Consider the following 18580-nt stretch of genomic DNA (forward strand, 5'->3'; position numbering starts at 1 on the left):
CATCTGGTGGGAGGGCATTCCACAGGGAGGGTGCCACTACCGAGAAGGCCCTCTGCCTGGTTGCCTGTCTTCCACCATTTTGGCTTGAGGTTTCTTGCAGTACCATGCTGATTTATCGGTTTAGTCCAGGCACCCCCAAACTCGGGCCTCCAGATGTTTTAGGACTACAACTCCCATCATCCCTAGCTAACAGGACCAGTGGTCGGGGATGATGGGAATTGTAGTCCCAAAACATTTGGAGGACCGAGTTTGGGGGTGCCTGGTTTAGTCAATTCATATCCTGCCCCATATCCATGGACCTCATATCCTGCCCCATATCCATGGACCTCTGGATGGGTGACAGTAAAATTCCCAGAAGACAGAAATAACGATACAAGCACAATAGAAACAGTACATGCTTGAAACAAATCTCAAATACTGACCCTGCTACCCAATGGCTTAAGAAAGCAGACAGGTCAAATGAACCCTGGTGTCTAAACACCAGCTGCCTAGGCAGCAACTGGTTTATTTAATGGTGTAGGAAGGGGATATTGTTGATATTGTTTCTTTCCTCCCTGACGTTGAATTTACACAAGAAGTTAACAACACCTGCCTCCCTTACCTTTTGAGGGTCTTTCTACTGTTGAAGCTGTCACCCTTCTTGCTGCATCTCTGTACCATTCGCAGTGCTGTAGCTTCCCCACAACATTTGCTTTTGCAAAACAGGATTGTGCGTGTGGAATTATGTGCATTTGAAAAATGAGACTGAGACTTATATATATATATGAGCAAATATCAAATGCTGGATCCTGTCTGTGAAGTGTCTGAGGTAGCAGAGGACAGAGCAAAAAGGAACACAGATGCAAGTTTATATTGTGCGTTTGTCCTTAACTCACCTAGTGATCCTTGACTTTTTGGTAAAGGACCTGTCAAAATGCCATATGTCCTCAGTTTCCAGACTCTTTTTATTGCAGGATACTGAAATGTATTAGGAGTAATTAAGTTTATTATCTGTGTCCTAATGTGAGTCACTCTTTCTACAGATAACTATTGTGCAAAAAGAGAGAGGTCGTTTAGAAAGAGTCTGACCTTTATTATTGCCATCCTTTCAGAGATAATGACACAAACCCACAGTGTCTGCAGCCTATTCAAAGGACATGTCAGTTTACCAAGTCGTTAGTCGACATCCTAATAACACCAATTAAACAATTTGCTGCTGAAACATTTGCCTGGAAAGCAAAGATCTGGGCATTGAAGATTGGTTTACTGTTTGCAAGAATGTAGAGTTTTGTGTATAATACCTGTTAAGGGATGTTTTGTTTGTACCCAGTGTAAACTATGTTTCTCCTCTTTTTAATGTGCTAATATATAAGTAGAAGTTCAATCCATTGTTCACCAGCTGTTGATTCTACTTAAGTAAAGAGTTTAATTCTAAACCAATAATATTAGTACATGTGACTTTGAAAAGCAATTAATTTTTGCTTATCAGTAAATTGAATTGTTAATTATCTTTTTATGATATCATGATTTAAATAGAAGTGAATATTTTTTTCCAAAGGATTGCTTCTATTTCTTTTATTCTACATATGCTAATTTCCTTGATTAATTTTGAGAGCATCTGCATATAATTCTGCATATTTAACAGTGGTAAGTTTTCACTGCTTTCCTAATAACTGCAGCAAATTCTACTTTCCAGACAGTCTTGGATTTATATCTAATTTGGATGCCAAACTTACAAAGGTGCCAAAGTCTTAAGTGTGTAATTATGTAATTTTCTCTTGATCTTTCAGAGTCTTCCTGCGAGCAATTAATCAGTATGCAGATATGCTAAACAAGAAATTTCTTGATCAAACCAACTTTGAGCTGCAGGTAAGACATGAATATTGTCTCCATTATTATTTTTTGTATATCTGTGTGCATGCATCCTTTCCACACATTTTGCATTCATTAAAAAAGGCATTTGAAGTATCCCTGTGAGTTGCAGCCACACTTCCTCACTCATTGTGTCATCTTGGAGAGCATCTTACTTTATTTTAAAAAATCGTCTACATCCTGCATTTGTGCCTCAGTATGAGGCACTTGGGGCAGCTCAGTCAAGATCAAAATTCAAAAACAAGTCAAAATTACACACACACACACACACACACACACACACACAACCTAGACCGGTAGCTGGTGGCAGGCACACATGTATACATCAGCTGGAAGGGAGAAAACTTGGAGGGCTAGAACAATAATTAAAAATCAACTATGCCAAAGGCTTGCTGGAACTGGAAGATATTCTTCTTGGCAGAAAACACCATCAGGTAGAAAGCCAAATGGATCTCCCAGGGCAGAATGTTCCAAAGTTTGGAAAGCACTTACTAGTTATGATGATGGACTGTAGCTGAATCCTGCTAGGACACTAACACTGTGGATAAGTTGTTCCCAGGACTGAGAATTAGGGAGTTTGTCTATTTGGGGTGGGGGTTGCACTCACACTCAAGGAACCGGTACGCATCTCTTGCAACCATCTTTGTCCATGGATGCCCAAGAGGCCTCTGTGGCAAAAAGCACTTGTCACCGGCAGGGATAATTTTGCCAAACCTCATGTTTGGACTATCGTAATGCTCTCTTTGTGAGGCTTCCTTCCCTTGCAGCTGGTCGAGAAGCTGCAGTTGGGGCAGAGCACCACAGCCTATCCTGGTGAGTGGTGTTCCTTATTGGTCACATAGACTAGCTAAGGGATCTGCACTGACTGCCTATGAGCCACTGAGACAGTTTTACAGCCCTGCTACTTACATATAAAGCCCTAAATAGTTGGATCTGGCTACCTTGGGTGGGGGGATACTGCCCTCCATTGCCCATTAAGGGCATAAAGATCAGTAAATGGAAACCGGTTAGTTTTGCTGCAACCTGATTATTGGGTTGTGGTTAGCACAGTAGTGGGCTTTTTCACTGGTGGCACCAGTGTTGTGGAATGCCTCCCCTGCTGATAGAGGAGAGTCCTCATCTGCACTGGAATTCTGCTGGCTCTTTAAGAGGCACCTTTTCAGGCAACCATTCATCTGAAATTGAACTTTTTTTTAAAATCCAACTATTTAATTGGTTATTTTACCTGTTTAATAGTTCGTGGATTTTGTTAATGCGTTTGTTTTGTTGCACATTTTAAATATGTACATTTTTAACGCTTTGATGTAATTTTTGTTGTGCATTATTGTTATTATATTGATTTTAGACTTGATTTTATGCCTGTAAACCACTTCCGAACCATTATCGCATGTAAGCAGTATGTCAACCAATCTTTGTTCAAGATAAAAATCCATCCAATACTTTATAACCAAGTAACATCCAATTATATATTTTGAAAACAGAATAAACAATGTTATGACCCCCTAACTTAGGACACCCTATTTTAGGAGGCTCACCCACATTGTGAGATTCATAGTACATAGTACACATCTGCTCAGTGGGATGTATTCCTAGGAAATTAGATATAGGAAGGATGGGGAACCCGTGGCCCTTTCTATTGGCTGCGGCTAATATAAGTTTCAGTACCAAAACATCTGGAAGGCCACAGGTTTCGCTTCCCTGAGGTATAAGATTGCAACCTCAGAGACTAGCAGTACAAGCAACTGGGTCTCTCCTGATGAATTCAGAGATAGCCTCATATGGTAGGAAGCAGTCCCTTAGGTATCCTAGTCTATATGGGTTCTCAAACGATGGTCTGCGGGCTTCATTCAGGTGGCCTGTGGCATATATTTTAAAAATAGAATTAAAAAAACATGCAGCATCTAGCACAGTGCATTACGGTTGCTACAACAGATAGAAAAATCACTAATCGATCCACCAAGACCTTCAGCAAATTTCAAGTGGTCCATAGAAAAAAAAAACATTTGGAAACCACTGTTGTAGTTTGAAGCTGTTTACAGCTTTAAGAAACAATCTTGCTTAGAAACAACCCAGAAGCCAGTGAAGATGAAAAGCGGCAACTTTCAGTGGTTTTGCTCAGGCTCCTTCCTACCTGTGTACATCATGCTAAACCATTGAGTTATCTAATTTAGTTGTACACACTTTTCAAGAAAAATAGCTCCTCCCATATTTTTTTTTACAATCCAGATGTCAAACAAAAAATGAAATTAAGAATGACCATATAAAACACCACAAAAATCTCATAACAATATTTCAAAAGTTCACTAAACCATGGTTTAGGATTGTGTAAAAATGTGCTCTGTTGTTCACAATCATACAGAGATATTAAGGGACCTAGTTAATTTTATTATAAATTTATCTTTGTTTGAATTAAGCAGGATAATTTATTACCGTATTTTTCGCTCTATTGGATGCACCGGACCATAGGACGCACCGGACCATAGGAGGGGGAGAACAGGGAAAACATTTTTTTTTCTTGTTCTCCCCCTCTATGCGTTCTGTGTGTTCAAGGTGTGTTCAAGGTGTGTTCACCCGAAGCCTCCAGAGCCCAGCGGGAGTTCCTGCTCCGCAGCGCTCCGTCTCCCTGTTCTGGCTTTGGGTTTAGCCCCGCAGCCTGCATTTGCTCTATAGGACGTACACACATTTCCCCTTAATTTTTGGAGGGGGAAAAGTGCGTCCTATACAGCGAAAATACGGTACTTTGCTTGACACAGTATGTTTAGAAATCTCACTGCTTTACTTTTCCACAAGTCCTTTGACTCCAATTCCTTTTCTTTCTTTCATTTTTCTTGTGCACATTTTTCATAGTTCAGTTCATATATTTCCATACTTCAGCATCCATTTGAGAAAGTTAGTGATTTTCTTTGACTTTCTGTACAACATAAACAGACACTCATGAATTCGCATTCCATTTTGCTTGAATCATCAGAAAGCCTTTGATTTCAATATTTGTGCAGATGGGCAAGTTTGTTTAATCAAAACTGTGCAGTGTGGCAAAATGCAAAGTTTCTGTAAAAAACAAACCAAGCTTGATGTCTTATTACTATTAATAATTATGCATATAAATTACATTTTTAAAATCTACCGTATGTTAAGATGTTTCAGTCATGTAATACTGATGATTCTTGTAATCTTTGTGACCTCTAGCTTTGGAACAACTATTTCCACCTTGCTGTTGCTTTTCTTACCCAAGAGTCACTACAGCTGGAGAACTTTTCAAGTACTAAAAGATGCAAAATCCTTAACAAGTAAGTTGCATTCCACATATAAAATCATGAGCAGGAGCACGAGGGATTATTAACATAATGTTGCTTTAACTTCTTAGAAAATTCAAGATGCATTGAGAAGCAATCATAGTATGATGAAAGGTTAGTCTTGAAACCATGAATCAAGTATTTATCATATTCTTTAGACTCGTGTCAAGATACAAAATTACTGGATAAAGCAAATGTTTATCTTGTAGTATATTCATGGAGTCAAGAAATTTAAGAATGAACATATTAGAGAAATCTTTTTTAAAAGCCACTTTAGCTTTTTGCTTATCCTAATCTCATTTGATGAGAATGCTTTATTCCCTAATTCCTACAGGTCTTGTAGCTAATCTCCATAACTGCTGTGAATTTCAGTGTGATATCCCTAAAGAATGTTTTGTTGCCACAGACTTGTACCTTGGTTAAAACGGATTAACTTTCCTACCTTTCAACAAGGAATTTATTAATTTTATACTATATTTCATAGCAATTTTTTTATTAAAAAAAAGAAACAACATGCTGTGGTATTCGGAAGAATGAAGGTTTGTCCCTTTGTTTTCAATTGCCTTCAGTGATTTTAGCTATGATGCGAAGTCTCCTTAATTTAATTATTTTTAAAGGACTTGTTTTTTTGTGTAAGGCTGAGCCTTAAAAGACATTGGATTGGAGCCAAAGATGCCATTCCATCACATATAAAGAGTCCTTCCTTCAAGACTAAGGCCTCTAAGTCAGTGAAAGGTTTCCCTTTATGGAAGGTGGAGAGAAAGTTTGTACTTTCTCTCCCTGCATGCCAGGTTCCATGGTGTTCCACAGTGTTCTCTGTTTTTCTAGAGCAGATTTCCAGAGGCCTGCATGGGGAACGGGGAATCTGCAAAAATCACCTCCCTCCTTTCCATTAGTGAACAGCATGAGTGTTCTTTCTGTGAATGGAACCGCGCTGCATGAGTTTTGAATTTAACACAGTGTTTCCTTGTGCTGAGAAAGACAAAATGTTGCATAATTTTAAACAATGTGAAGTTCATTTCAGAGTGGGGAAAAAAGAATCACTCCTACATGGAGTACACAGAAAAAACAATATGAAATACTCAGATTGTGATAATGTCAAGGAAATTGTATGCTAGTCCCTGCCTGCCTCAGCCCAACCATTCTGCATAAAAGTTTTACCAGCATGTAATGGTCAACTGCAATTTACATCTACACAAACCTAAATTTGGCTCATGGTTATCCAGAATTTTTGCCACCCTGAATTAGGATTAGGTGTAGCAGTGGGCAATAAGGTGATGGCAGGCTGTACAAATGTGTTTTAAGGGTTATAGTCCAGGATATATGGAATTAAGAAAAAATACTTTGGTTTTAACATGTTGCATTGAGGACTTTCCATGTTCACTCAAGATAGGAAATTACAGTTGTTAAGGACCACACTCTAAAGAAACGTGTTATTTTGGCATTGTTGTATGGTATTTTATCCCATGGTTAGTTCTGGCTTCACAAACTACCTTACAACTGGATGACAGTTAATAGCAGAGAGTGGTGGAACTTTGTTCTGGATATTTTTGTTCTCTAGAGTAGACACATTGAGTCTTTGCAACAGAAGCTATCAAGCAACTGAAGCTTTGTATGGTATGTAAACATGTAAACTCCACAGCAAGTTCTACAGCTTTTTAGTACAGTGGTACCTCGGGTTACATACGCTTCAGGTTACAGACTCCGCTAACCCAGAAATAGTACCTCAGGTTAAGAACTTTGCTTCAGGATGAGAACAGAAATCGCACAGCAGTGGCGCAGCAGCAGCGGGAGGCCCCATTAGCTAAAGTGGTGCTTCAGGTTAAGAACAGTTTCAGTTTAAGAACGGACCTCCGGAACGAATTAAGTACTTAACCCGAGGTACCACAGTATTCCTGTGGATATTGAAGGCTGCGAATATAGAAGGAAGGCTGTGGATGTAATTCTCTTCTGTCCAAAGGACATTGTTCCAGATGTCTTGTGGTTTGTTCAAACGCAGCTTTGCAAACCAAAGCTGTGCTGCCATGTTCTTTCTAGAGAGACAAGGCTTTCTCCTGGAAACTCTTCCAAACAAACCATACTCGTTCAGTCTTTTTCTAATTGTACTGTCATGAATTTTAACATTTAATATGCTAACTGATGCCTGTAGAGCCTAAGATGTACCTCTTGATTGTTGTTGTTTTTTACAATTTCTCTGAGCATTGCACTGTCTGACTTTGGGGTGAGTTTGCTGGGATATCTGCTCCTGAGAAGATGGGCAACTGTCTTGAAAGTTTTCCACTTTTGAATAATCTTTCTCACTGTAGAATGATGGACTTTATATTGGTTGGAGATGACCTTAGAACCATTCCCAGTTTCATGGGCAGCAGCACAAGAGCATTGTGTCATCTTTCCTCCTTGGCATTGTGTTAAAACACACCTGAATGCTCCAGACCAGCAGACTCCTAAAATTTCAGCTTTTATAGGGGTGGGCACACTTGCTGATGATCAATTAAGCAAGGGCATTTGATTAGCACCTACCCACCTAGCAGTTCGAAAGCACGTCAAAGTTCAAGTAGATAAATAAGTACTGCTCCCGCGGGAAGGTAAATGGCGTTTCTGTGCACTGCTCTTGCTCGCCAGAAGCGGCTTAGTCATGCTGGCCACATGACCTGGAAGCTGTCTGTGGACAAATGCCAGCTCCCTCGGCCTATAGAGTGAGATAAGCATGCAACCCCAGAGTCGTCTGTGAGTGGACCTAACAGTCAGGGATACCTTTACCTATGTAAAACCACAGAATTCAAAGAAGGTGCACTTCCTTTTCCCCATGACTGTGTGTTTAGTTTCATTCATTCATTCATGTATGGTAACCATTGGCAGTACTTGCATTTACAAAATTGTGTGTGTGTGTGTGTGTGTGTGTGTGTGTGTGTGTGTGTGTGTAAAGAGATAAAGAAGTGCATGGACTCATCCACTTTTTATGCATTTGTCAGTTGCAAATCCAAAATAAAGTATCACTTCTGATTTCTGCAGATTTGATGGACATTCAGATCCATTGTAGTATCTCAGCAGATGTCATGGTAGTTGTTGGGGAGGGGGCATCCTTTGGTACTTGCTGAATACAGTTCTTCTTAGTTCATTTTCTAGGGCAGGCAATGTATGCTAAGAATATGCATAAAAGTAAAACATTCTTAAGTCTGTGCAGTGTGTTTTCTCCAGCTATTAGAGACTGAGAAATGGATAATACTCTCATTAATCTACACAAACACCCCCACGCTCTCAAGGGACAGTTATGTAATATGCCGATAAGGCAAACTGAAATTCCCACAGGTGAAACGTTTACAGAAAATGCAGCATAGACGCTGGAGTAGAGCTTTTTTCTTCCCTCAAGGAAGAATGAGAAATGCAGATGTTAGACTGGGAGCTACCATGCAAGCTTTTGTGTGTGTGTTTTATCATCTCTATGATTTGAGAATGTAATTTAATTTCTGCAAGCTTTTCCCTATACATAACAATGGTTGTATTGCCTAACAAATTCAATAGACCTAAAGTGCATTGGACTCCTAAATAAGACTCCTAAATAACTAGCAAATCATTTATCCTAGGTTGCTTTAAAAAAACAACAACCCAGACATAATTTGATTACAATGCTGAAAGGATGAAATAATACAAAGAGCATTTTTTATCAATAAATTTGCATTCTTTCTAGGTATGGCGATATGAGAAGACAAATTGGCTTTGAGATCCGTGACATGTGGTATAACCTGGGTAAGTAGGATACCCACTATCTGATCCTTGAATAATCAGCACATCCTGATTAGCTGAATGCACTGCATTTTTGCAGCATTAGCGCTGTGCTTATAAGGTTTGTACAAAGTTCTGGTTGCACAAATATTTTGGCAGTATCTAACTTACACATTTAATTAATTTTATTTATTGCAGCAGCTACTCAGGGCCATTTCTTGCATGGCAGCTGTTATGTTGAGGAAGTGGCTGCCACCAGCATGCACAGTCCCCCCCCCCCATGATTCTTGTTATGACTGATGCACAAAGGCAGTTCCCAGCAGTTTCTCATGTGACAGCCACAGTATAAGGATTGGTCCTCACTAGTTTGAACTCTTCTTTGAATGCATTCTATCCATTTTAAGATCAGTTTTGCTGAAAGAACCCTCTTAATCAGTTCATAGGATGGGCAAAGCTTTGTTAAGCAAGCAAATTGCATAAATGTTGCATTGAATATCTATGTTGTTTTGTTGCTGTCATAGCATAAGTGAAATTTTTTCACACACTCCTCTGAGATGTAATGTAGGTAATGATACTCTAATGGTTTTCAATAATCAACAGGCACACAGATTAACACCAAGGTTCTCTGGAAGAAATACTTTTAAAGGCCTCTTCCCATTGGCATTAGAAATATTGAGTGACCATACCATCCAAAAAAAGAGAGAGTTCTAGATGTATTTTAGAAAGTGCATAGGTAATATGGAGAGGCAGCATTCTCAATGATTTCACAGATTTTGGCATAAAAGCTCTAATTACTAAATTATCTGTAATCACCAATAAGAAAAATTCTCCTTATACTAATATTTCCATTGATATGGACACTATACCTCTTTTGATGTTTAGCCATGTCTTTGCTCTGAGTGAATTATACAGGATTTGCTATAATATAAATTATGACAACTGAATCACTTAAGTAGCTGCAAGTTTTTGATGATATTGTAAGGCTGCCAATATTACTTACTTTTCACCTGAACATTGGCTAACTTACTCTTGCTATATTCTTAAATGACTCTGATGCAGAAAAAAAGAAAGCAAGCAGCAGCCTTATGTATAATCAGCCAGAATTGTAGAGTTTTTAATACGAAACAATGAAGCAGTCAAACTCGGATATATCTTCTGATTATTACATGAGTTTTTTGATGAAAGAGAGAATTCACATTCATCCTTCTGTGATTTGGAAGTGCACTCTGCTTGAACTATGGCGTTATGTAGGGAAGGAAAATAAGACTTTAGTAATGCCTTTTGGGGAATAGCTCAGTTCTGTTTTTATTAAGAAAGACTTGAGTGCATTAGTGAGTAGAGACCAGGATAAACCAAAATACATAATAATATACAAGTGACAGACATATACCCAGAATGTCTCATTTTAAAAGAGTACACTAAGCTCAGCTCTTCCAGTCAATCACTACCAAAAATCTACTTTTGAGTATTCCATTGCACACGCATCCTGATCCAAGATAGAGTACTTGGACCTAAGTCCTTTTGATATCACATGTTCAGCCATTAAAAGGACTGGCTTCATGTGAGCAAAGGAGGACATGGAACTCAGGCTGCTGAGTAACTTGTTTCTCCAAGAATGCCTGGTGTATTTCAACTCCATACAATGAACCCACATCTTTCAACTCACCACTCCCACCTTCATGTTCTCTTCTACCCAAGCATGGCCAGGCAAAGCCACTGAAAAAGCTAACAGTGTTGGCTTTAGTATACAGATACGGTTTAAATCCTGGTGTCTTGTCCTTTATTCTCAAACTATCTGGTCTTCATTATTCTGATTGCAAAAAATAAATTAAAAAAATTCAGTGCAGATTGCCACAATAATCAAGCTGCTGACTTTGGGAATTTCCCAGTTGCCATCAAATGGTCTCAGAGCAGGTGGGAGGCCCTGCTGACCACCACAAATCAAGCAGCAACTGCAGCAGGGAAATGACATGGTTGCTACCTTACACATGCTGAAATATGCTGTTTCTGAAGAGCCCTGAGGCAGTAGACACAGGCTGATGACACCATCTACTCTTTTTTTATTCTGTAATTTGGGGGTAGGTGGATTTCTTGCCTCCAGCATAAGATGGGACCGTCCCAGCACTAAAATGGCCTCCCCCCTTCTTTCTGATAATAAGGGAAGGATTATAAATAAGAGAGCAAGAAAAGTATTTTTTTTTTTAAAAAAGAAATCCTTACATACATGGTTTAAAAAATGTCAAAAGTGTATTCCATGTTGCAGGTTGGGATTCAAAAGTTGATGGTAGTTGATCCAAATGACCTACATATTACTGGGAAAGAGTGTTATGGTTAAGAGTTATACAAACATTAGTAAACTGTTTGTTTAACAGAAAAATGAGGAGGGAAATGCAGTTTTTAAAAAATTAAAGTTAAAAATGTTACCAACAAAATCTAGGAATTGCCAAGGTTGTTGCTAAAAAGCAAAACTTTAGGATCAAGTAAAACTATAATTTCTTCAACACAAATCTGCGTAATTGAATCTTCCATACTCTGATAACTGGTATTTTGAAATCCACCTGTCTCTGTTAAGCAGAGAAAGACCTTCTAAGATCATGACCAGTCCACAAAAAATGATGCTTCATACTCATAGATTACCGTATTTTTCGCTCTATAGGACGGACCCGAGCAAAGGAGGCACCTAGTTTTTAGAGGAGGAAAACAAGTAAAAAATATTCTGAATCAAATCAGTGTCAGGGCAGAAGGGGGAAGCCCGGGGTTTCCCCATAAAGCCCTGGCATCCCCAAGCTAGAACAGCGAGACGCTGTGCAGCACTCCGTCTCGCTGTTTTGGCTTTGGGGACAGCCTTTCAAGCCTCCGCAGCTAACCCCGAAGCCTTTGGAGCACAGCTCGAGGTCCCAAAGGCTTCAGGGATAGCCACCTGAAGCTTTTGGAGTGCAGCGGGACCTTGCACTGCACTCCAAAGGCTTCGGGTTCCTTTTGCTGAAGCCAGGAGAGTCTTGCTCTCCTGGCTTCAGCAAAAGGAACCTGAAGCCTTTGGAGCACAGCGCGAGGTCCCGCTGCGCTCTAAAGGCTGCAGGCGGCTATCCCTGAAGCCTGGAGAGCGAGAGGGGTCGGTGCGCACTGACCCCTCTCACTCTCCAGGCTTCAGTGAAAGCAACACGTAGCCTCCCGAGCGCGGAGGGAGCACTCCCTCTGCGCTTTGGAGGCTTCGCGTTGCTTTCGCTGAAGCCAAGGAGCCTGCATTTGCTCCATAGGACGCACAAACATTTCCCCTTCATTTTTGGAGGGGGAAAAGTGTGTCCTATAGAGCAAAAAATGTGGTATCCATCCGCTTGCTTGCTCAACAGCCTTGCATTGAGATGATGCAGTGATAATGCTGAAATAACAGAATAAATTAGTATATGTTTGTTTTACAAATGATACATTAGAGTTGAATTCCTAATATAATACCAAAGACATTAGTCATGTGAAATAAATTGTTACCATGGTAATACCTAATTTACAACACATGAATAAAATAATAAAATCATAATAAAATGGCATGTTGACCATTTCAATCAGTTGGTTGTGGGCAACAATCCATATAGGTTCTGTTTATAAGAAGTTCAGTAAGTATATAGATAGTATTAAAGTACTGGAGAAGTTTCCCTGAAAAAATCTTTAGGAGTCCTGGCAGCCACAGAATCTCAGTCTCAGGGAATTATTTTCTTTGTTAATTAATATCTGCGCTAATTATCTTGCTACTTCCTTAGATGTGTTCAGGAGTTAATAACTGTCACTATGCTTCTTTAGCCCAGTCACCATAATCGCCTCACATGCTGATGCCTGTGCTGGGATAGACTCATCTTATGTTGGAGGAAAGACCTCTAGCTACCAACATCCTTTAAATATCTGCCAAAAACACCCCCCAGATAAACAGGTTTCAATTATTTTTTGGCATGGGACTCCATTCCTTCAAAGTGGTTGAATAGCTTCACTGAATACTTTGAACAATAGTACTCTGATTGAGGGCCACGGGTGGTGCTGTGGTCTAAAGCACTGAACCTCTTGGGCTTGCCGATCAGAAGGTCAGTGGTTTGAATCCCCGTGACGGGTTGAGCTTCCGTTGCTCGGTCCCAGCTCCTGCCAACCTAGCAGTTCGAAAGCACGCCAAAAAAGTGCAAGTAGATAAATAGGTACCGCTCCAGCGGGAAGGTAAACGGTGTTTCTGTGCGCTGCTCTGGTTTCAGTGTTCCATTGCGCCAGAAGCGGCTTAGTCATGCTGGCCACATGACTCGGAAAAACTGTCTGCGGACAAACGCCAGCTCCCTCGGCCTGTAAAGTGAGTGAGCACCGCAACCCCAGAGTTGTCTGCAACTGGACTTAACTGTCAGGGGTCCTTTACCTTTACTCTGATTGCCTTGTCCTTCTGCGTTTAGTGACCAGGGTTCAAAGTAGCCCTGTCACACAGTTCAGTAGGTTTCAGAGGATGAGCCAGTAGGGGTTTTTTGTTTTGTTTTTTAAGCCAGGCAGCGCCCGCAGGTCTCAAACCACTGAAAGCGATTGGGGGATCCAAGCAATACGTTGGTCGATGGAACCGCTGGGCTGAGCTGGCTCGCCAGTAGGGTATTTCATGTCATTCTCTCTCCCTCTTCCTGCTGACACTGTGCCAGTTGATCCTGCAGGTGGGATATGTCAAATCTCAGTTGGTGTCTTTTCTCTCTAATCACTTCATTTTCCTCATTCATGGTAAGAAAAGATTCATTTGCCAGAACAGCATGGACTCTGTAAATTTCCTTCTACTCCTTCAGCCCAGCATTTTGCTCGCATAATCTCTGTAATTCAATGTTAATACCATTGCCATCTCTTAAAATGCAGTTTATTCCCATCATAATTCCCTGGTGAAAGACATGCTTGTGTTATTGGCATGCATTGCTGATTTTTATTTTTAATATCTAAAACTATTTTTCCAAGAATGTTTTCTCTGGCTTCCCAACAGCGGCTTCTATAGAAAACCAATAAGATCCCCCCCCCCTTTTTTTTGCCTTAATAACATCACTCATGTTATACTCATCACTCACTTCATAACCATATTACATCATTGTCTCTATTCCTAATTACACTTCTGGATTCAAGTCACAACTTTCATTTAGCCATCCCCTTCTCCCAAAGCTGTCCGAGATTCCAGTTCACACACCAGACGCACTGGTCTTTTTATTTTGGGCAACAGCGTTAAGAGGGCTCCTCTCCAAGTCATTTCTCTGGCAATGACAGTGTTAGAGTCTTTAACAAATCCTGGAAAAGATGTGCTTTAACCCAAAACATTCAGTAAAAAAATAATAATATGCCATGTGGCTAAGTACTGCCATTTTATCTAGGCCTACTGTGCCTGGGTGCTGTTGTACTATTTGTAAATAGTAGGTTAACAGATGCATGCTGGTGGGGGGGGGGCACACACAAAGTTCAGAGCAGCCTATAAGAAAGTGCATATTAAGGCTGGGCTGCAGGAAAATCTGCTCCCATTTTTGCAGGTAGGTCAGTGGACTGTGAATGTGAGATCAGTTGTTTTATTAGTACCAAACAGCTGGAAAAGTTGAGCGCATTTGAGTGTTGATTATATTCCCCCGCCACCGCCCTGGATTTTAGGCCCGTTTCATTAAAAGGTGATGCCTACTTACTGTATTGTGGCATCATGATATAGATCAAGTGCACATGCTCAAGGTTCTGAAGATGCATCATTTTGAGTTATTGGTAGGGACTGATGACAGTGTAAGGGGGAGTGTTTTTTTTCTGAATAGTGAGAATACTTGCATACTAACATCTGGGGAGGGGGAATTGTGCACCTTAGTGGGCTGTGGGTGTGAAAAATATCCAAGAAAGCAGTGTTAATCTGTTCAAATTTACTTTATTGCAGTTATATCCCACTTCTTGTCCAATGAGTTCAAGGCAGCATACATTGCGTCTCACACATTATTTGTAATGATAACCCTATGAAGCAGCTTAGGCTGAGACATAGTGACTAGTCCAAGGTCAGTCTTAGTATAGATTTGAATCTTTATTCCTAGTCCTAGTCCACTATTCTAACTGCTGTACCACACTGTCCCAGAGGCAACAATAACAATAACACTGTACTGGCATTGGGGTTAGAGACACTCAAAATTCACAGGAGCTGGGAAAATACATCAGTTGTAATAGAAAATGATTTCATTTTAATGTACAAATTAAATCTGGTATCCTGCATGCAGTTAACACACACAAAAGCCCATTGATTTGCACAGGTAATTAATTGCAGGATTGCAGTCTGTGAATTTAAATTACCATGCTTTTATTCGCGTAGGGAAGGCGCAGCATACTAATGATAATATGAATTTAAAAGCATCTGTTTTCCAGCAGAGTAAGAGTAAATTATAAACTGATAAAACCAGGCACCAAGAAAAACACAGCAGATCTTAGTTTATGAGCTCAATCACATTGGCTTCAGAAATACTCAAGTTACACGCAGTCACGTATGGGCACTTAGTTCCCACTGACAACAAGGGGAATCCAAATTACTCATCTAATTGCAGAATTTAGTTTGCTGGATAAAAGGCGAGGAAGTGAGTTGGGGGAAGAGCTAGCAGCTAGCAGCAGTTCTGCTTAGCTGATCGCAGCTTCAGGGAGCTCATGAACAGGACTTGTAAACAGGGGCGTTTGTGGGAGAGCTTGAGGGGGATGCCCTGAGGAGCATCACACACTCTGCATAGAACTGAGAGACATGGAGGGTGAGGGAGCTGCCGCAGTCACCTGCAGCACTTGTGCCACGTTTGTCTTCCAGCCTGAGAATGTGCAAAACTACATAGGCATGGGTCTGAGTGTGTGCCTAGAAAGCAGGGGTCTGAGCTGTTTTCTGTTTGCTCAGTCACTTTTCCGGCTCTTTAGCACTGAAATTGAAGCAAACGTCAGTCTGCAGAAAACCTGATTGCTCCGATTCAGCATTAAAGATACCGTTTCCCTTGGGGTGAGTGGCAGGGCAGGGCAAGCGGAAATCTGGATGAGCCCTAAGTTCGTTTTCATAGTTTTTTTTAATTTGTATACCGTCTTTCTATCTTACAATACTCAAGGCGGTTTACAAGCTGAAGAAACAAAAAATGTACATCTTATAACAATCTAATGCAATACAAAAATGTGATAAGAAAAATAGGCAACCTACATCAAAAAAGTAACATTCAACAATCATTAGAATAGTATTAAATAATAAGAACATATAAAAGTTAAACAGAAATCCACTCAACGGTTACAATTAATAATTTCTAAACTATAATCAATAAAACAACGGCAAGCCACAGTACATAGAATAATACAATACAAATTGAGAAGCAGAGACTAGAGGGTCGGGCAAGGCAGGTGGAAGGAGGCCTTGCCTGATGAAGTCTCTTCCCCTCACAGTTCTTCCTCCAGGACCTGCTCCCTTATGAGGACTTCCAGGGTCGGAGGGTGGGGCAAGGCTTGGAAGAAAACTTAATTGGCTACCACCCAGTGTTCTTATATCCCAGTGCAAGGATTGGTGGCTGCCATAGTACTACTACCTCTGAAGGAAAGTTGCAAGGGATTTGAAGAGGCACTACTTCAGCTTGAAACCAAGCTCTTTAGCATCATTGAATGACTTTGGATTGCATCCTCTGCCTTCTCCAACCAGAATGCCAAGGGAGGTGATCCTTCACGCCAATCTTGGTTGAGAAAGATTTACGTAGCCTGAAGATAATTGGTTATGGGAAGGGGGATGAAAGGCCCTGAGTTTCCAGCTGAACATGATTGAGAATCTGCAGGGTATCTTAGATATCAGATATGCTGCATAGCTGATTTGTGGAACGATATGTTTATCATCCAAAACTGTGGGGCTGCTGACTCCGCAGTTCTCATAAGCTTTTCTACTTGTTTTTCCTCCAATCCACCACTGCAGAATAAAGTAAATTCTGGGGAAAGCTGCCATCAAACACTGCAGCTGAACTGATAAGCTAAATGGCCTTCAGGCAGCAGAGGAAGGAAGATTTGCAGTGTGATTATACACATTGTAATATTTTCTAATTGCTTTTTCTTTCTTTCTTTCTCCACGCGGGACACGTTTTTCTCAAGCACTACTTTCCTAGGGACCCACCTCCTCCTGCATTGATTTAAGATTTCTGCCAGTTAGACCTACGGGGAAGGATTTAATAGGAGGCACCGTACAAGTGACAAAAAAAGGGGATGAAGTGCTTTACTGCTGATTTCCAGATTTCTTCTGATTCCCACAAAATTCTAATTTTGAGATGAATTAGACATTAGAACATGTACAGAGAGAACACTTTATAAAATGGGGATGCAAAGCTTTCTTTTATTTTGTGGTGTTCATTAGAAAGACATTCCCCACTTGCTCCCTGATATGTCAGTTCCTTGTGGTCATGGGAGCTCCATGCATGCTGCTCCCTCTCCCATTTGCTTCGATGGACTGGCCAGCACTGTGCATGTGGGTGTGTAGCTTTGATTGAATTGCATAGGGAAGCCTTGGCTTTGGACCAAGGGCATTCTCTATATTTTTTTAAAAAATGGTAATCAAAGGTTTAAAATGCGTTGTTATGGCAATATGCTTCTTTCATGTATTTACTTCGAAACCAGCCATTTTTCTTTCTGTCTTGAAATTCAATCCCTAAACTTGGAGCCTTGTGACAAAACAGGAACTTTGTGGCATTGATGGTCTCCCTGACAAATAACATTGTGTCACTATAATTCATTTTCTGATCTATTTGCTCTGACAGTTTTCAGGTATAGTACAAAAAAACTGTCACCTGGAAGACTGAATGGTAGTAATAATGAAATAGAAATAAATCTTTATACTGTTTTCATGTTTTTTAAAAAAGCTTTTCCTGGCTTACCACTGAATATTCTGCTTAAGAGTATGCTCAACTATAATAGCACTATTACATTTTTTTTTTTGGGGGGGGGTAATATGTAGACTTTTATTTCTTTTTGGAGCTGTGACCTGTTCAAGGGTATCTATGAACAGCTAATACTGTTGTTATAAGCAAAGTGCACATCTGTCATGGACTGGCTGGATGCAGAAGAGTGGTGGGAAGCAACAGCCAGGGAACTCCCTAGGGAACCCTCAGGCAAAAAAGGCCTTAGAGCTAGCACAGCGGTGGTGGGATGACAACAAATGGCCAGAGGAAGAAGACTAAGGGGAAGGTGTCAGAATCTGGATGGGCAACAGTGTTTAGTGAGCAGGAAGAGTTTGTGGCAGAGTGTAGTTCAGACTCTGAGGCTGAAGTAGAGGACAGTCAAGAGGCTGGTGAAGAATTCAGGGAGTCTCCCCGTCTTGCTGCAATCAGCTCCCCTCCCCCTAGTCTCCAAGAACACACACACAAAAATGAAAAGAGCAGAACAGAGTTTAGTTGTATGCAGATGCAGTTTGAAACTGCATGGCGGGGAAACCTTGGAGAGAAAGAGCATTAGAGGGGGGTGGGAAGGTGGGGACCTTCAGTCCTCACAAGTGTGTAATTGGGGCAAAACCTACCAGGAAGGGTTGCTGAGACCACTAGGCATGAGCTGTATCCTCCCCCCCCCTTGAATATAGAGTTAACTTCACTGGCATTGGTGACTTACTACTTTAGTGCTGACCTAAGCCAGACTCGATCTCTTGATTCAGGCAGTGCATTCAATATAGTTCCCTAGATAAATGAATTAGACAGAGAACCTAATTAAGCTATGGAATGTTTCGT

At 40.6% G+C, this 18580-nt stretch overlaps 1 protein-coding gene across 2 annotated transcripts in view; it reads left to right on the plus strand.

Moving 5' to 3' along the window:
- The window catches only part of DOCK1 (dedicator of cytokinesis 1), a 352450-nt gene that overhangs the window by 254504 nt on the left and 79366 nt on the right, over nucleotides 1-18580 (plus strand). For both annotated transcript variants that reach the window (XM_081192827.1, XM_081192828.1), the window contains exons 30-32: nucleotides 1770-1848; nucleotides 5038-5138; nucleotides 8833-8891. In XM_081192827.1, coding sequence (XP_081048953.1) covers nucleotides 1770-1848; nucleotides 5038-5138; nucleotides 8833-8891 — 239 coding nt within the window. The remainder of the gene's footprint in view (nucleotides 1-1769; nucleotides 1849-5037; nucleotides 5139-8832; nucleotides 8892-18580) is intronic.

The sequence above is a fragment of the Podarcis bocagei genome, assembly GCF_964188305.1.
Source record: "Podarcis bocagei genome assembly, chromosome: 4".
In the NCBI taxonomy this organism is placed as follows: domain Eukaryota; kingdom Metazoa; phylum Chordata; class Lepidosauria; order Squamata; family Lacertidae; genus Podarcis; species Podarcis bocagei.